The 20,442-nt window shown below is 43.0% G+C and overlaps 1 protein-coding gene across 3 annotated transcripts; it reads right to left on the bottom strand.

Annotated features, from left to right (window-relative positions):
- Window positions 1–292: 292 nt before the first annotated feature.
- On the bottom strand, window positions 293–19,714 carry LOC109885742 (immunoglobulin lambda-1 light chain). Of its 3 annotated transcripts, XM_031818157.1 has the most exons (5): window positions 19,596–19,714; window positions 19,435–19,493; window positions 9,518–9,787; window positions 4,362–4,395; window positions 293–872 (listed from the first exon to the last, which is right to left on the bottom strand). In XM_031818157.1, exons 1-5 carry the CDS (start codon window positions 19,633–19,635, stop codon window positions 547–549), a joined length of 729 nt encoding a protein of 242 aa, XP_031674017.1. In that variant the 5' UTR covers window positions 19,636–19,714; the 3' UTR covers window positions 293–546. The 3 variants fall into 3 exon arrangements, with proteins under 3 accessions (XP_031674017.1, XP_031674015.1, XP_031674016.1); XM_031818155.1 differs by lacking the exon at window positions 9,518–9,787 and having other exon boundaries at window positions 19,150–19,493; XM_031818156.1 differs by lacking the exons at window positions 19,435–19,493; window positions 19,596–19,714 and adding an exon at window positions 9,948–10,082 and having other exon boundaries at window positions 9,518–9,846.
- Window positions 19,715–20,442: the final 728 nt, after the last annotated feature.

Below are 20,442 nucleotides of genomic sequence, written 5' to 3'. Positions count from 1 at the left end.
TGTCAGCCAATCAGCATTCAGGGCTCGAATAACCCAGTTTATAATACAATCATATCATACTAATGAAGGTTCTCAATAATGTGAAGTTGTAATATAAACTAATCTTGTGGTCCATCTCTGGTTATTCATTAACATTACATTAAACCTGCCCAACATCCTGGATATCTAGATCAACTATTTCTGGATCTGGACTAAAGTCAGAGAGCAGGCTGCTCTATTTGAGATCAGTTACATTCCCCCTCATTTAGAGCTGCTAACACTGATGCTCATCAACATGCTCTAATACAAACACTTGTTCTTTAGAATGTTCTTTATTGAATATCCACAATACAGCAAAGCTTTAACTATTCCTTTATTAATCATCTGCAAAACAACCCATTTCAAATATAACAAGTCCACTTATCATGTAGCCTATGATATCAGTGTGATGAGCTATTTATCTTTTATGGAACATAATGTAAATATGCAGGTTAAACATTTTAATGCGTTAACAATAACTTGAAAAGTGATGTAGAAAATGGAATGGACATTACAATGGTTCTCAGGCTATTCAGTGCTGCATTCAGACTTCTTGATGCCTTTCTCAGCGAACTTGGATCCCGCGGTGACTTTACATGAGAACACTTTGTCCTGGTTCCATTCTGACGTGTCAACGGTCAGACAGCTGCTGAGCTGGAACGTCTTGTCGGCTTGCGGCACCGGGCCACTCGTAGCGATGCCGCCGGTGACCGGATTCCCTCCAGCTGTCCAGCTGACATCTGCGTAGCCCATGGCCATCTGACTGGCCAGACACACCAGGGTGACTTTGCTGGACTTCAACTCATCGCTGGACGGAGGGAGGATGGTCAAGACAGGCGGAGGGAGGGTAGAGTCTGGACCAATGGAATGAGCAGAATAAATATTACACAAAATAATTTGATAAATTAGTAGAATGAAACGGGGTTGTGTGATTATACTGTAGAATAAAAAATACAACGTTTTCTCAAAGGCTACAAACAATTAACATTCTGGCCTCATAAATGAAAAGGCACTAAAACCATGTAATTCTATCGTTACATGTTACTCACAAGTCTCTGTTTGTACCTGGTCTTAGTTTTAAACTTCCTAAGTAACTCTCCATATGTGACTTTTCAGAGGTGAAGCAGATTTCTGTACAAGTGGATAATGAGTTCAGATCTCTACGTTTAAACATAATCAGATGTGATTTCTGTACAAGTGGATAATGAGTTCAGATCTCTACGTTTAAACATAATCAGATGTGATTTCTGTACAAGTGGATAATGAGTTCAGATCTCTACGTTTAAACATAATCAGATGTGATTTCTGTACAAGTGGATAATGAGTTCAGATCTCTACGTTTAAACATAATCAGATGTGATTTCTGTACAAGTGCATAATGAGTTCAGATCTCTACGTTTAAACATAATCAGATGTGATTTCTGTACAAGTGGATAATGAGTTCAGATCTCTACGTTTAAACATAATCAGATGTGATTTCTGTACAAGTGGATAATGAGTTCAGATCTCTACGTTTAAACATAATCAGATGTGATTTCTGTACAAGTGGATAATGAGTTCAGATCTCTACGTTTAAACATAATCAGATGTGATTTCTGTACAAGTGGATAATGAGTTCAGATCTCTACGTTTAAACATAATCAGATGTGATTTCTGTACAAGTGGATAATGAGTTCAGATCTCTATGTTTAAACATAATCAGATGTGATTTCTGTACAAGTGGATAATGAGTTCAGATCTCTATGTTTAAACATTATCAGATGTGATTTCTGTACAGGTGGATAATGAGTTCAGATCTCTACGTTTAAACATAATCAGATGTGATTTCTGTACAAGTGGATAATGAGTTCAGATCTCTACGTTTAAACATAATCAGATGTGATTTCTGTACAAGTGGATAATGAGTTCAGATCTCTACGTTTAAACATAATCAGATGTGATTTCTGTACAAGTGCATAATGAGTTCAGATCTCTACGTTTAAACATAATCAGATGTGATTTCTGTACAAGTGGATAATGAGTTCAGATCTCTACGTTTAAACATAATCAGATGTGATTTCTGTACAAGTGCATAATGAGTTCAGATCTCTACGTTTAAACATAATCAGATGTGATTTCTGTACAAGTGGATAATGAGTTCAGATCTCTACGTTTAAACATAATCAGATGTGATTTCTGTACAAGTGGATAATGAGTTCAGATCTCTACGTTTAAACATAATCAGATGTGATTTCTGTACAAGTGGATAATGAGTTCAGATCTCTACGTTTAAACATAGTCAGATGTGATTTCTGTACAAGTGGATAATGAGTTCAGATCTCTACGTTTAAACATAATCAGATGTGATTTCTGTACAAGTGGATAATGAGTTCAGATCTCTACGTTTAAACATAATCAGATGTGATTTCTGTACAAGTGCATAATGAGTTCAGATCTCTACGTTTAAACATAATCAGATGTGATTTCTGTACAAGTGGATAATGAGTTCAGATCTCTACGTTTAAACATAATCAGATGTGATTTCTGTACAAGTGGATAATGAGTTCAGATCTCTACGTTTAAACATAATCAGATGTGATTTCTGTACAAGTGGATAATGAGTTCAGATCTCTACGTTTAAACATAATCAGATGTGATTTCTGTACAAGTGCATAATGAGTTCAGATCTCTACGTTTAAACATAATCAGATGTGATTTCTGTACAAGTGGATAATGAGTTCAGATCTCTACGTTTAAACATAATCAGATGTGATTTCTGTACAAGTGGATAATGAGTTCAGATCTCTACGTTTAAACATAATCAGATGTGATTTCTGTACAAGTGCATAATGAGTTCAGATCTCTATGTTTAAACATAATCAGATGTGATTTCTGTACAAGTGCATAATGAGTTCAGATCTCTACGTTTAAACATAATCAGATGTGATTTCTGTACAAGTGGATAATGAGTTCAGATCTCTACGTTTAAACATAATCAGATGTGATTTCTGTACAAGTGGATAATGTGTTCAGATCTCTATGTTTAAACATAATCAGATGTGATTTCTGTACAAGTGGATAATGAGTTCAGATCTCTATGTTTAAACATAGTCAGATGTGATTTCTGTACAAGTGGATAATGAGTTCAGATCTCTACGTTTAAACATAATCAGATGTGATTTCTGTACAAGTGCATAATGAGTTCAGATCTCTACGTTTAAACATAATCAGATGTGATTTCTGTACAAGTGGATAATGAGTTCAGATCTCTACGTTTAAACATAATCAGATGTGATTTCTGTACAAGTGGATAATGAGTTCAGATCTCTACGTTTAAACATAATCAGATGTGATTTCTGTACAAGTGGATAATGAGTTCAGATCTCTACGTTTAAACATAATCAGATGTGATTTCTGTACAAGTGGATAATGAGTTCAGATCTCTACGTTTAAACATAATCAGATGTGATTTCTGTACAAGTGGATAATGAGTTCAGATCTCTACGTTTAAACATAATCAGATGTGATTTCTGTACAAGTGGATAATGAGTTCAGATCTCTATGTTTAAACATAGTCAGATGTGATTTCTGTACAAGTGGATAATGAGTTCAGATCTCTACGTTTAAACATAATCAGATGTGATTTCTGTACAAGTGGATAATGAGTTCAGATCTCTACGTTTAAACATAGTCAGATGTGATTTCTGTACAAGTGGATAATGAGTTCAGATCTCTACGTTTAAACATAATCAGATGTGATTTCTGTACAAGTGGATAATGAGTTCAGATCTCTATGTTTAAACATAATCAGATGTGATTTCTGTACAAGTGGATAATGAGTTCAGATCTCTACGTTTAAACATAGTCAGATGTGCTGAATGAGGGATACAATCAAACATATATCCTACTACTAGTCGCCCAGGAAACAGAGTTACCAACTGTAATGTAGTAGCCTGCAATGTAATGAATCATGTAGCAACATTGTGTAACTACCATATACATGGTTTTATCATTATTTAATATAACGTGGGACCAATACCTTAAAGGTTGATACAACTTTATGTAGCATTCACATTCAGATCTACCTCTGAGTTAATAGATGATTATTGTATGAGACATTATAAATGAGTATTGTTGTCAAGTGACAGCAGTAACCTACATGATCAAATAGTCAACAACTACAGTAGGCTATGAAGATGTCACATGGTGTTCATGACTCTTGATAATCAGTCCACAAAGTAGGTTAATTACACTAAATAAATATGAAAGAAGAATATAATGTTCAATATGTAACTCTATTAACTATTACGTTTTACAAAAAAACTTGAAAACAAAACACATCAGGTTAAATAAAGGGAACTCACCAGTAACAATGAGCTTGGTTCCTTGTCCGAATACCACAGTGATTCAGTTTGTATACACAGCCGTACAATAACCTCCCCACTCTCTACTGAGAGGACAGGAACTGAACCATCCCATTCAGACAGAGCTTCACTCTCTCTACTGAGAGGACAGGAACTGAACCATCCCATTCAGACAGAGCTTCACTCTCTCTACTGAGAGGACAGGAACTGAACCATCCCATTGAGACAGAGCTTCACTCTCTCTACTGAGAGGACAGGAACTGAACCATCCCATTCAGACAGAGCTTCACTCTCTCTACTGAGAGGACAGGAACTGAAACATCCCATTCAGACAGAGCTTCACTCTCTCTACTGAGAGGACAGGAACTGAAACATCCCATTCAGACAGAGCTTCACTCTCTCTACTGAGAGAACAGGAACTGAAACATCCCATTCAGACAGAGCTTCACTCTCTCTACCGAGAGGACAGGAACTGAAACATCCCATTCAGACAGAGCTTCACTCTCTCTACCGAGAGGACAGGAACTGAAACATCCCATTCAGACAGAGCTTCACTCTCTCTACTGAGCAGACAGGAACTGAAACATCCCATTCAGACAGAGCTTCACTCTCTCTACTGAGAGGACAGGAACTGAAACATCCCATAAAGACAGAGCTTCACTCTCTACTGAGAGGACAGGAATTGAAACATCCCATTCAGACAGAGCTTCACCCTCTCTACTGAGAGGACAGGAACTGAAACATCCCATTCAGACAGAGCTTCACTCTCTCTACTGAGAGGACAGGAACTGAACCATCCCATTCAGACAGAGCTTCACTCTCTCTACTGAGAGGACAGGAACTGAAACATCCCGTTCAGACAGAGCTTCACTCTCTCTACTGAGAGGACAGGAACTGAAACATCCCATTCAGACAGAGCTTCACTCTCTCTACTGAGCAGACAGGAACTGAAACATCCCATTCAGACAGAGCTTCACTCTCTCTACTGAGAGGACAGGAACTGAAACATCCCATAAAGACAGAGCTTCACTCTCTACTGAGAGGACAGGAATTGAAACATCCCATTCAGACAGAGCTTCACCCTCTCTACTGAGAGGACAGGAACTGAAACATCCCATTCAGACAGAGCTTCACTCTCTCTACTGAGAGGACAGGAACTGAACCATCCCATTAAGACAGGGCTTCACTCTCTCTACTGAGAGGACAGGAACTGAAACATCCCATTCAGACAGAGCTTCACTCTCTCTACTGAGAGGACAGGAACTGAACCATCCCATTAAGACAGGGCTTCACTCTCTCTACTGAGAGGACAGGAACTGAAACATCCCATTAAGACAGAGCTTCACTCTCTCTACTGAGAGGACAGGAACTGAACCATCCCATTCAGACAGAGCTTCACTCTCTCTACTGAGAGGACAGGAACTGAACCATCCCATTCAGACAGAGCTTCACTCTCTCTACTGAGAGGACAGGAACTGAACCATCCCATTCAGACAGAGCTTCACTCTCTCTACTGAGAGGACAGGAACTGAAACATCCCGTTCAGACAGAGCTTCACTCTCTCTACTGAGAGGACAGGAACTGAAACATCCCATTCAGACAGAGCTTCACTCTCTACTGAGAGGACAGGAACTGAACCATCCCATTAAGACAGGGCTTCACTCTCTCTACTGAGAGGACAGGAACTGAACCATCCCATTAAGTCAGGGCTTCACTCTCTCTACTGAGAGGACAGGAACTGAACCATCCCATTCAGACAGAGCTTCACTCTCTCTACTGAGAGGACAGGAACTGAAACATCCCATTAAGACAGGGCTTCACTCTCTCTACTGAGAGGACAGAAACTGAAACATCCCATTAAGACAGGGCTTCATTCTCTCTACTGAGAGGACAAGAACTGAAACATCCCATTAAGACAGAGCTTCACTCTCACTACTGAGAGGACAGGAACTGAAACATCCCATTAAGACAGGGCTTCACTCTCTCTACTGAGAGGACAGAAACTGAAACATCCCATTCAGACAGAGCTCCACTCTCTCTACTGAGAGGACAGGAACTGAAACATCCCATTCAGACAGAGCTTCACTCTCTCTACTGAGAGGACAGGAACTGAAACATCCCATCCAGACAGAGCTTCATTCTCTCTACTGAGAGGACAGGAACTGAAACATCCCATTCAGACAGAGCTTCACTCTCTCTACTGAGAGGACAGGAACTGAAACATCCCATTCAGACAGAGCTTCACTCTCTCTATTGAGAGGACAGGAACTGAAACATTCCATTCAGACAGAGCTTCACTCTCACTACAAACATCTCAGGCTTTTCTAGAGTTCCAGTTCCTCTCTATGAAGTGACAGTATATAGTAAAGCATCATATTCTGCTGTTTGTGTCTGGTCCTTTTAAATCCATCAGTTAAAGCACTATCCATATGATGCAGTATTGACCTGATGATGATGATGATGATGATGATGATGATGGTGGTGGTGGTGGTGATGATGATGATCACAACAAGAGAGACAAAATCAGTTTACTTTCAGACAATGTCTTCTTATAATCTTGTTGACATGTAGGGATGGATTGTAGTTCTATATTCAGATCTCCCATTGTGTCATGTATATGTTGTTATAATAATCTCTGATCAACTTCAACTACTGTTTCTTAGAGTTCACCCCTCTGCCACGCATGAATCAGAAGTGAGTGTATTAGGGGAGAATTTTTTTGTCATGGTGTATATCACTGTGATACATATTCCTTAACAGAGCTGTCCCAGGTCTTACAGTAATACACTGTTGAGTCTGTCTCCTCCACAGTGTTAATAATCAAACGATAATCTGATTTAGACTGATGATTAGATGTGAATCTAGGAGAGGAGAAACCAGAGCCATATTCTACAGATCTCCAACCAGTGTGGTACCACCTTAATACGTACTGAGGGACTCCTCCTGGAACCTGTTAATACCAACTAGTAATATTATCAACAGTCCCCAGGTTACAGTCCAGAGTGGCCATCTCTACTATCAACAGTCCCCAGGTTACAGTCCAGAGTGGCCATCTCTATTATCAACAGTCCCCAGGTTACAGTCCATAGTGTTCGTCTCTACTATCAACAGTCCCCAGGTTACAGTCCAGAGTGGCCATCTCTATTATCAACAGTCCCCAGGTTACAGTCCAGAGTGGCCGTCTCTACTATCAACAGTCCCCAGGTTACAGTCCAGAGTGTTTGTCTCTATTATCAACAGTCCCCAGGTTACAGTCCAGAGTGGAACGTCTTTATTATCAACAGTCCCAAGGTTACAGTCCAGAGTGTTTGTCTCTATTATCAACAGTCCCCAGGTTACAGTCCAGAGTGGAACGTCTTTATTATCAACAGTCCCAAGGTTACAGTCCATAGTGTTCGTCTCTATTATCAACAGTCCCCAGGTTACAGTCCAGAGTGTTTGTCTCTATTATCAACAGTCCCCAGGTTACAGTCCAGAGTGTTTGTCTCTATTATCAACAGTCCCCAGGTTACAGTCCAGAGTGTTTGTCTCTATTATCAACAGTCCCCAGGTTACAGTCCAGAGTGTTTGTCTCTATTATCAACAGTCCCCAGGTTACAGTCCAGAGTGTTTGTCTCTATTATCAACAGTCCCCAGGTTACAGTCCAGAGTGTTTGTCTCTATTATCAACAGTCCCCAGGTTACAGTCCAGAGTGTTTGTCTCTATTATCAACAGTCCCCAGGTTACAGTCCATAGTGTTTGTCTCTATTATCAACAGTCCCCAGGTTACAGTCCAGAGTGTTTGTCTCTATTATCAACAGTCCCCAGGTTACAGTCCAGAGTGTTTGTCTCTATTATCAACAGTCCCCAGGTTACAGTCCAGAGTGTTTGTCTCTATTATCAACAGTCCCCAGGTTACAGTCCATAGTGTTTGTCTCTATTATCAACAGTCCCCAGGTTACAGTCCAGAGTGTTTGTCTCTATTATCAACAGTCCCCAGGTTACAGTCCAGAGTGTTTGTCTCTATTATCAACAGTCCCCAGGTTACAGTCCAGAGTGTTTGTCTCTATTATCAACAGTCCCCAGGTTACAGTCCAGAGTGTTTGTCTCTATTATCAACAGTCCCCAGGTTACAGTCCAGAGTGTTTGTCTCTATTATCAACAGTCCCCAGGTTACAGTCCAGAGTGTTTGTCTCTATTATCAACAGTCCCCAGGTTACAGTCCATAGTGTTTGTCTCTATTATCAACAGTCCCCAGGTTACAGTCCAGAGTGTTTGTCTCTATTATCAACAGTCCCCAGGTTACAGTCCAGAGTGTTTGTCTCTATTATCAACAGTCCCCAGGTTACAGTCCAGAGTGTTTGTCTCTATTATCAACAGTCCCCAGGTTACAGTCCAGAGTGTTTGTCTCTATTATCAACAGTCCCCAGGTTACAGTCCATAGTGTTTGTCTCTATTATCAACAGTCCCCAGGTTACAGTCCAGAGTGTTTGTCTCTATTATCAACAGTCCCCAGGTTACAGTCCAGAGTGTTTGTCTCTATTATCAACAGTCCCCAGGTTACAGTCCATAGTGTTTGTCTCTATTATCAACAGTCCCCAGGTTACAGTCCAGAGTGTTTGTCTCTATTATCAACAGTCCCCAGGTTACAGTCCAGAGTGTTTGTCTCTATTATCAACAGTCCCCAGGTTACAGTCCAGAGTGTTTGTCTCTATTATCAACAGTCCCCAGGTTACAGTCCAGAGTGTTTGTCTCTATTATCAACAGTCCCCAGGTTACAGTCCAGAGTGTTTGTCTCTATTATCAACAGTCCCCAGGTTACAGTCCATAGTGTTCGTCTCTATTATCAACAGTCTCTCCTCTGCTCACTGTTATTACAGACTGACTGTCATGGAGGTTATCTGATACATGGAGTCTTCTGTTAGGACTGAACCTTCTGGAATATCACTTTATCATTCATGCTTTGTGACAACTAGGTGTAATTGTTTATGACAACATTCTAGTAAATGTGTGAAGGGTTTTGTGTAAAACACAAGCATGGAATGTTCTCCTCCTGCAGACACACTGGTTCAGGATGACTTGACATTCAGTTAGTGTCTATATTCAGAACATCTGAAAGCAGAAGTGAGTGTATTTGGTGAGGAGGTTTTTGTCATGGTGTATATCACTGTGATACGTGCACTTTAACAGAGTCGTCCCATGTATGACAGTAATACACTGCTGAGTCTGTCTCCTCCACATTACTGATTATAAACTGATAATCCTTATCAGACGTGGCTTTAGATGTGAAACGATCAGAGGAGAAACCAGATCCATATTCATTAGGAGAGCCATGAGTACGGTAAAACCTTAACACATACTGAGGAGCTCCTCCTGGAACCTGTTTATACCAGATTACATATTTGCTTTCATCTTTGGTGATGTCACAGTGAAAAGTGGCAGTCCCCTTTGTACTGACAGTCAGTACTGAAGGTGTCTGTGTCACTGCTTTCTGGCAACTGACATCTGTGGGAATGAAATACAATTTAAGACATTTAATCAAACATGAATGAACAACTTCTAATGGCTTTCTTTGATTCATGTTGAACATATAGTAAATTCCTTACATGTTAGAGCAGTGATGAGAGTGCAGAGTGTCCCCAGCATGTTGTCAGTGTGTGGTGTGAACGGCCCTTACTGTCCAGCTGAGAGATGAGCAGGGTTGGAGTGTGAGGAGAGGAGAGGCTGCAGGACCCACCTATAAGGAGACAGACAAGGAGGATCAGGGGGAGGGTTCTCTACAGTTAACCTATCACCAAGCCAGGGAGGACCAGAGGGCGTGACCTCTACAGTTAACCTATCACCAAGCCAAAGAGGGCTAGAGGGAGGGGCCTCTACAGTTAACCAATCACCAGCTTCTCTCATTGCTTGACATGAGATCCTGTCTTCATCACTGACTCATATTCTACCTCCATCAAATCATAACTGGAGTTTAATATCCTATACTAGTTCTACACAGGACCAACATAATGATGAGGTATCTTACCCCCCCCCCCTCCAACACAGTTCTGAGAGGAGATAAAATAACCCCTTCATTTACATGAAGCTATAAATAAGGAGAGGAGGAGGGGAAGCAGGTGTGTCCTGGGGGAGAAAGGGAGCAACGCATCACTGCCTGTAACTCAGTGTCAGATCTAGAACACGTCCCTGGTGAATGACTCTGATAACTAGAGATAGTAGACATGAAACCATCAGTTTTTTCTGGGTTAGTACGGAAGGAAGGCTCCGCGAGACTAGGTGGGACTGAAACCAGTGGTCTGACTGGCGCCAAACTGTGCCTGCTTTAATGTAGGTATATCCTGAGTCATTATTGGTGGTACTTTGTCCTTCTCTGGTGGACGTTGACAGAACTGCAGCCTCTATTCTGATCACTGATGCAGAATGTGAAACACCGTAGCATGACGCCTCGCTACACTGAGTGTACAAAACATTAAGAACACCTTCCTAATATTGAGTTGAATCTTACATGGTCATAGTTCTCATTAATTCTGAAATGATACTGAGTCCAACATCTAATGTTAATAACAGAGAACAGTTTAAACCATATAATAATGGCAGCTTCAAACTAAACATTGGCCTGTCATTCCTGCATCCTAAGGTCAAATAGAGGTCAGCGTTCTAGTCTGAAATACTTGAATGCTTCTCTCTCTCTCTCTCTCTCTCTCTCTCTCTCTCCGCCTAGCATTCTGGGTCGTTCCACCAATTCGGTGCCTATTGAAAAGTGTAACTTGGTAAAGCATTTCTTTGATTTTGTCACAAATAGCACATATTTGCCTTCATAAACAACGTGTTTTTCCATCTCAAGAGGTTAAATAAAGAAAGTAATATAACAAAAGCCATGAATCCCCTTGTGACAGGGAGAGTGGAAGCTTGTTGTGTGAAAAAGGGAGTAGGAATTGAATGCAAACTTCAAAATGTTGTATTTATTGTAAAAACATTTATATCTTGTTGTTGGAGGAAATTATAGATGAAATGATTCATTATGTATACATTTAAATTAGAACCATTAATTTTAATACTATTATGTTGTGGTATGAAATGTATGGGTTTTTGGTTAAACTAGGACTGAAAATGTAGGTAAAACGAATGAATTGTCTGTACCTTGCGGGTTTAAGGGAGAAGGAGGGTATATCTCTTTAGACAGATAAGAATGTTCTTTGATGTTCCATTAGTGGAGAAGAGTATATCTCTTTAGACAGATAAGAATGTTCTTTGATGTTCCATTAGTGGAGAAGAGTATATCTCTTTAGACAGATAAGAATGTTCTTTGATGTTCCATTAGTGGAGAAGAGTATATCTCTTTAGACAGATAAGAATGTTCTTTGATGTTCCATTAGTGGAGAAGAGTATATCTTTTAGACAGATTGGAATGTTTGCTTTATGAGGGGAGTAGGAGACAATCTCCAGACCTGAAGCTATTGTGTGGATCGGAGAAAGTGTGAGAACTGATGACATCATTTTTATCTTCTCTTTAAAATGTAATGTTCTTTGTATTTTGGGCCAGTACTCATTAAGAATAAATGCTTAACTTGTTTTTAAGACTGGTCTCTTGCTATTTCATGCAAATGTTAATCCTACAAATTATTATGAAATAGATAGTGTGAATTTGGTTTTGGCTACAAAACATATAGGAATTTAGAATTCCTCTAACACTTATCTACATTATACTCAATCTGCTCAGCTTTCCACCACAAAATTTCCAAGAAGAGTAGAACCAGCTCACCTGCTTTTGCAATATGATTTGCCTATTAGATGTTCAATGTTTCTTTTGAAAAATCGATTTAAAAAGGAATAGTTTCCCCATATTAAGTAAAGGTAGACTCAGCAAAATGATGTTGCCACGAGCAGCACCGGAGATATTGAGATGGGCGAGATGCAACACTTCACTCTCACACACAGTATCTGTGCATGTGCACGGATACACTTCACACTGTGTACAGCGTGGTAGCCAGGGCATCAAAAGAGCGGAGAGGTTGAGATTTGCTCTTCAACGCTCTTAGATGTTGTGAGAATTGACCCACTAAGCTGTTTACTTTCTGTATCTACATCATATCGCTGAGTCTACCTTTAAAACGAGAGTTCAGCTCACTGTAAGGACCGACGCTGGAGCTGAGAAGCAGGTAAGGGGAGTTGACATTTAATAAGGAACAGACAGTTAACAAAACAGGAACAGCGTCAGCACACGGGTTAACAGGGACATATGACAATTAATGCTGCAGCAGGGAACAGAGCGGGGAACCAGACAGATATAGGGGAGGTAATGACAGAGGTGATTGAGTCCAGATGAGTCCAATAATCGCTGATGCACGTGACGGTGGAAAGGCAGGTGTGCGTAATGAAGGTGGCAGGAGTGCCTAATGCTGGAGAGCCTGGCACCTTCTAGCAACAGGGAGGGGAGCGGGAGCAGGTGTGACAGTACCCCCCCTGCCCTCTCTAGGGGCGCCACTCGGTGTAGCACCTGGGCGATCCTGACGGGCCGGCCGAGGAACGGGCGCTGGGCAAGCCGGTTGGGCGTAAATGATGGAGGCAGGAGTGCCTAATGCTGGAGAGCCTGGCACCTTCTAGCACCAGGGAGGGGAGCGGGAGCAGGTCACAGAGTTGACCTTAAAAATGGGGGACAGATGTAAATTAATCACTAATCACATAAATAATTAAGGGGGAAACCTAGTCAGTTGTTTGTCAAAGCAACAAAATAACTAAGGCTTGACAATGATGTTGAAACTTAAAGACATTTGTGGATTAAGTGTTAAAATCTCAGAGGAACATGTCAAAGTGCTGCATTTTGGCAGTTTAGCACGTCTTTATTCCGATAAAAAATCTGATTTATTGAATTTTCCATGTGGTCTATATTAAAGGGCACTTCATTTAATATGAACAGGCTTTTAAAATTCGATATTGGTGCACAATTTCACCTTAAAATATCAAAGGAATCTCTTGGTGGAACGACTCATCTTTTCCTTTCTGTTCCTGCTTCTTGTCTCCAAGGATTCCTCTTTCCACTACACATCCCTCCGTCCTCCATCCCCTCTGCAACTTCACTCCATCTTATCTTTACACCACTGGGTTGGGAGGCCATCAGCTCATTATCTTTACACCACTGGTCTGGGAGGCCATCAGCTCATTATCTTTACACCACTGGGCTGGGAGGCCATCAGCTCATTATCTTTACACCACTGGGTTGGGAGGCCATCAGCTCATTATCTTTACACCACTGGGTTGGGAGGCCATCAGCTCATTATCTTTACACCACTGGGCTGGGAGGCCATCAGCTCATTATCTTTACACCACTGGGCTGGGAGGCCATCAGCTCATTATCTTTACACCACTGGGTTGGGAGGCCATCAGCTCATTATCTTTACACCACTGGTCTGGGAGGCCATCAGCTCATTATCTTTACACCACTGGGCTGGGAGGCCATCAGCTCATTATCTTTACACCACTGGGTTGGGAGGCCATCAGCTCATTATCTTTACACCACTGGGTTGGGAGGCCATCAGCTCATTATCTTTACACCACTGGGCTGGGAGGCCATCAGCTCATTATCTTTACACCACTGGGCTGGGAGGCCATCAGCTCATTATCTTTACACCACTGGGCTGGGAGGCCATCAGCTCATTATCTTTACACCACTGGGTTGGGAGGCCATCAGCTCATTATCTTTACACCACTGGGCTGGGAGGCCATCAGCTCATTATCTTTACACCACTGGGCTGGGAGGCCATCAGCTCATTATCTTTACACCACTGGGTTGGGAGGCCATCAGCTCATTATCTTTACACCACTGGGCTGGGAGGCCATCAGCTCATTATCTTTACACCACTGGGCTGGGAGGCCAACAGCTCATTATCTTTACACCACTGGGCTGGGAGGCCAACAGCTCATTATCTTTATACCACTGGGCTGGGAGGCCAACAGCTCATTATCTTTACACCACTGGGCTGGGAGGCCATCAGCTCATTATCTTTACACCGCTGGGCTGGGAGGCCATCAGCTCATTATCTTTACACCACTGGGCTGGGAGGCCATCAGCTCATTATCTTTACACCACTGGGCTGGGAGGCCAACAGCTCATTATCTTTATACCACTGGGCTGGGAGGCCAACAGCTCATTATCTTTACACCACTGGGCTGGGAGGCCATCAGCTCATTATCTTTACACCACTGGGCTGGGAGGCCATCAGCTCATTATCTTTACACCACTGGGCTGGGAGGCCATCAGCTCATTATCTTTACACCACTGGGCTGGGAGGCCAACAGCTCATTATCTTTACACCACTGGGCTGGGAGGCCATCAGCTCATTATCTTTACACCACTGGGCTGGGAGGCCAACAGCTCATTATCTTTACACCACTGGGCTGGGAGGCCATCAGGTCATTATCTTTACACCACTGGGCTGGGAGGCCATCAGGTCATTATCTTTACACCGCTGGGCTGGGAGGCCATCAGCTCATTATCTTTACACCACTGGGCTGGGAGGCCATCAGCTCATTATCTTTACACCGCTGGGCTGGGAGGCCATCAGCTCATTATCTTTACACCACTGGGCTGGGAGGCCATCAGCTCGTTATCTTTACACCACTGGGCTGGGAGGCCATCAGCTCATTATCTTTACACCACTGGGCTGGGAGGCCATCAGCTCATTATCTTTACACCACTGGGCTGGGAGGCCATCAGCTCATTATCTTTACACCACTGGGCTGGGAGGCCATCAGCTCATTATCTTTACACCACTGGGCTGGGAGGCCAACAGCTCATTATCTTTACACCACTGGGCTGGGAGGCCATCAGCTCATTATCTTTACACCACTGGGCTGGGAGGCCAACAGCTCATTATCTTTACACCACTGGGCTGGGAGGCCATCAGGTCATTATCTTTACACCACTGGGATGGGAGGCCATCAGGTCATTATCTTTACACCGCTGGGCTGGGAGGCCATCAGCTCATTATCTTTACACCACTGGGCTGGGAGGCCATCAGCTCATTATCTTTACACCACTGGGCTGGGAGGCCATCAGCTCATTATCTTTACACCACTGGGCTGGGAGGCCATCAGCTCATTATCTTTACACCACTGGGTTGGGAGGCCATCAGCTCATTATCTTTACACCACTGGGCTGGGAGGCCATCAGCTCATTATCTTTACACCACTGGGCTGGGAGGCCATCAGCTCATTATCTTTACACCACTGGGTTGGGAGGCCATCAGCTCATTATCTTTACACCGCTGGGCTGGGAGGCCATCAGCTCATTATCTTTATACCACTGGGCTGGGGGGCCATCAGCTCATTATCTATACACCACTGGGTTGGGAGGCCATCAGCTCATTATCTTTACACCACTGGGCTGGGAGGCCATCAGCTCATTATCTTTACACCACTGGGCTGGGAGGCCATCAGCTCATTATCTTTACACCACTGGGCTGGGAGGCCATCAGCTCATTATCTTTACACCACTGGGTTGGGAGGCCATCAGCTCATTATCTTTACACCACTGGGCTGGGAGGCCATCAGCTCATTATCTTTACACCACTGGGCTGGGAGGCCATCAGCTCATTATCTTTACACCACTGGGTTGGGAGGCCATCAGCTCATTATCTTTACACCGCTGGGCTGGGAGGCCATCAGCTCATTATCTTTATACCACTGGGCTGGGGGGCCATCAGCTCATTATCTATACACCACTGGGTTGGGAGGCCATCAGCTCATTATGTTTCCCGTAGCGTGTGGCTGCGTTCCCTCGGGACCCTGGGATCTAGATGCTCCTGGAGAAACTTATCAGGGTTGGTGGATTCCCTGACAGGGACCTTCTTGGCTGAACTTGCAGTAACTCAAAGCTTCATTGAGTCCTGCCACAAGTGTGAGGCACTCTGCTCCTTTGGGACCTGTTCCAAAGCAGTCAACTGGGTTGGGTCAAGTTTCACCAATTCATTGCAGAAGAACAGGCATTTCCAGTAGTTGTAATTGACATGCTCTCCATGTGGCTGGGAAAGAGTAGAGAATCTATATTAAGGTATTACATGAAGTTAGAAAGCATTGAACAGAAGAGACACACATCAGTTCAAATACATTAAAATGGTAAGGCCATAAATAAATATTCCTTTCAGTCCAATTCTACCTGGGATGCTACTGGCTGGGATATTATTGTCGGTTCAGATTAACACTTATAGAGCAGACTCCCCACAGGCAGATTCAGGTGTCTCAGGCTCCGATTCAATTCCTCCTTTGAGTGGGAGGCAGGGGTGGGAGGCAGGGGTGGGAGGCAGGGGTGGGAGACAGGGGTGGGAGGCAGGGGTGGGAGACAGGCATGGGAGGCTGGGGTGGGAGGCAGGGGTGGGAGGCAGGGGTGGGAGACAGGCGTGGGAGGCAGGGGTTGGAGGCAGGGGTGGGAGACAGGGGTGGGTGACAAGCGTGGGAGACAGGGGTGGGAGACAGGGGTGGGAGGCAGGGGTGGGAGACAGGCGTGGGAGACAGGGGTGGGAGACAGGGGTGGGAGACAGGGGTGGGAGACAGGCGTGGGAGACAGGGGTGGGAGACAGGGGTGGGAGACAGGGGTGGGAGACAGGGGTGGGAAGCAGGGGTGGGAGACAGGCGTGGGAGATAGGGGTGGGAGACAGGGGTGGGAGACAGGGGTGAGAAGCAGGGGTGGGAGACAGGGGTGGGAGACAGGGGTGGGAGACAGGGGTGGGAAACATTGGTGGGAGACAGGCGTGGACATTCTGGATGTTTTTCTGCATGTTGGTCACTGGCCTTCTGGTGTGTGAAGTCAATGCTGTTTATCCATTTTGGCTCAAAGTTCCTCTGAGTCCCTGCATTCCATTGTCCCTGCTCATCTGTGCAGGCTACGCCAGTTAGCCCACTGGACACCGCATTCTGCACCTGTGATAGAATGTTTGTTACAAAAAGACATTCAGAGAAAATCCCATTATTAACAATTGTGTGACTGAGGACTATGTGATCAACTTAATCAAAACACATGCAGGTTTCATCATAAACTTACCTTGCTATTGTTTCCAATGAGATGAGGCCACTTATACTTACCATACTTTAGGCATTACCCCCAACCACAATGATATTTTACAAACCTTATTCACCCAGAAAAAAACAATAACGCTAAAGACTAATAACACTAAAGAAATGTGATGCCGACATGTTTAAATAAATGTTATCCCCTACTCACCTGGACTCCATTAACCTGCCTTGCTTCCCCAACATGAGATTTGACAGGATACTTACCGATTCCCCACATTAACACGGCAGTTCTGTTGATCCACAAATACACATTACAATAATAATCAATCATGACATTCTCAATTCAGCTTTCATCCAACAAAACGTTGGGTCTAACTGCCATGTTAAGCCTGACTCTTTTATCATTCTGTGTCTAGATAAGGCAGTATTGCGCACTTTCATTTATAAAAGGAACAACGAAAATAGCCTATAAGCATCAATTACAAGAGCAAGGAATGCTGAGAATGATCATAGATATCATCTGAGAACTCTGTCATAAAGAGCCATTTGTGTGTGTTCCCAAATATGAGCCATGTTTGGTTTTTGTTCATTTGTTAAAATGTGTTAATGATGCACGTTTTTTAATTATTAGCCAGCCACCGCTCTGAGGTCATTCGCTAGCATTGAAGGTAGTTGTAAAACGGAAACACAAACACAATCGCTTTCGAATGGAACTGGGTCAAGTGGGCGGGGCTACGAATAACTTCCTTAATAAGGCGAATAACTTCCTTAATTTTGCCGGACCCCAGGAAGAGCTAATGGGGATCCATAATAAATACAAATCCATGAGTTACAGTCATATCCATATGATACAGTAATATCCATATGATACAGTAATATCCATATGATACAGTCATATCCATATGATACAGTAATATCCATATGATACAGTAATATCCATATGATACAGTCATATCCATATGATACAGTCATATCCATATGATACAGTCTTATCCATATGATACAGTCATATCCATATGATACAGTCTTATCCATATGATACAGTCTTATCCATATGATACAGTCATATCCATATGATACAGTAATATCCATATGATACAGTCATATCCATATGATACAGTCTTATCCATATGATACAGTCTTATCCATATGATACAGTCTTGATATGATGATGGTTGTGATGATGGTGATGATGATGATGATGGTTGTGATGTTGGTGATGGTGATGTTGATGATGGTGATGTTGATGATGGTGATGATGACGATGTTGATGATGATGATGGCGATGATGATGATGATGGTTGTGATGTTGGTGATGGTGATGTTGATGTTGATGATGTTGATGATGATGATGGTGATGGTGATGATGATGATGATGATGGTGGTTGTGATGTTGATGATGGTGATGTTGATGATGGTGATGTTGATGATGATGGTGATGATGATGGTTGTGATGATGGTGGTTGTGATGTTGATGATGGTGATGCTGATGATGATGATGATGGTGATGATGATGATGATGATGATGATGATGATGATGATGATGATGATGATGATGATGATGATCACAACAAGAAAGACAACATTCATTTCCTTTCAGACGATGTCTTCTTATAATCTTGTTGACATGCAGGGATGGATGGTTCTTCCATTCCCAGATCTCCCATTGTGACATGTAATTATTGTTGTAATAATCACTGACCAACTTCAACAGCTGTTTCTTAGAGTTCACCCCTCTGCCATGCATAAAGCAGAAGTGAGTGTAGGAGGTTTTTGTCATGGTGTATATCACTGTGATACGTGCACTTTAACAGACTTGTCCCATGTATGACAGTAATACACTGCTGAGTCTGTCTCCTCCACATTACTGATTATAAACTGATAATCCTTATCAGACGTGGCTTTAGATGTGAAACGATCAGAGGAGAAACCAGATCCATATTTGTCAGGAGAGGAAGAGGTAGAGCTACTCCAACTATGGTAATACCTTAACACATACTGAGGAGCTCCTCCTGGAACCTGTTTATACCAGATTACAACATAAACTTCATCTTTGGTGATGTCACAGTGAAAAGTAGCAGTCCCCTTTGTACTGACAGTCAGTACTGAAGGTGTCTGTGTCACTGCTTTCTGGCAACTGACATCTGTGGGAATGAAATACAGAATTTATGACATGTTATCATACATGAATGTAAAACTTATTTTGAATTCTTTAGAATCAGAATGAACGAACAGTAAATCTTTACATGTTAGAGCAGTGATGAGAGTGCAGAGTGTCCCCAGCATGTTGTCAGTCTGTGGTGTGAACGGCCCTTACTGTCCAGCTGAGAGATGAGCAGGGTTGGAGTGTGAGGAGAGGAGAGGCTGCAGGACCCACCTATAAGGAGACAGACAGGGAGGATCAGGGGGAGGGGCCTCTATAGTTAACCTATCACCAAGCCAGGGAGGACCAGAGGGAGGGGCCTCTATAGTTAACCTATCACCAAGCCAGGGAGGACCAGGGGGAGGGGCCTCTATAGTTAACCTATCACCAAGCCAGGGAGGACCAGAGGGAGGGGCCTCTACAGTTAACCTATCACCAAGCCAGGGAGGACCAGAGGGAGGGGCCTCTATAGTTAACCTATCACCAAGCCAGGGAGGACCAGAGGGAGGGGCCTCTACAGTTAACCTATCACCAAGCCAGGGAGGACCAGAGGGAGGGGCCTGTACAGATAATCAATCACCAGCTAATGTTATTGTTGATGGACATTTCTGGGGGTTCACAGACTTCCACATTTGTAGTAATAACAATATTATACTGAACAAAAATATAAATAGAACATGCAACTATTTCAAAGATTTGACTGAGTTAAAGTTCATAAGGAAATCAGTCCATTTAAATATATTCATTGGGCCCAAATCTATGGGTTTCACATGACTGGGCAGGAGTGCAGCCATAGGTTGGCCCACAGGGGACCCAGCCCTGGGCCAAACAGAATTAGTTTTCCCCACAACATGGCTTTATTACAGACAGAACCCCCCATTTCCAGTATGCACACTGGCCTAAAAATAACTTTAAATGTGTCCCGACCATTCAAGCAAGGGGGAGGTGTG

This window comes from Oncorhynchus kisutch, unplaced genomic scaffold (genome assembly GCF_002021735.2).
Source record: "Oncorhynchus kisutch isolate 150728-3 unplaced genomic scaffold, Okis_V2 scaffold1272, whole genome shotgun sequence".
NCBI classification, from domain to species: domain Eukaryota; kingdom Metazoa; phylum Chordata; class Actinopteri; order Salmoniformes; family Salmonidae; genus Oncorhynchus; species Oncorhynchus kisutch.
The sequence above is the reverse complement of the archived record's forward strand: the minus strand, read 5'-3'. Positions and strand labels throughout refer to the sequence as shown.

Excerpts from the sequence above, each read along its gene's own strand:
- LOC109885742 (XM_031818155.1), bottom strand. The coding sequence starts at position 19,635 with ATGCTGGGGACACTCTGCACTCTCATCACTGCTCTAACAT. Across the intron at positions 19,494-19,595 it reads TCTCATCACTGCTCTAACAT|ATGTCAGTTGCCAGAAAGCA; the intron begins GTAAAGATTTAC and ends TCATTCCCACAG. Across the intron at positions 873-4,361 it reads AACCAAGCTCATTGTTACTG|ACTCTACCCTCCCTCCGCCT; the intron begins GTGAGTTCCCTT and ends CCATTGGTCCAG.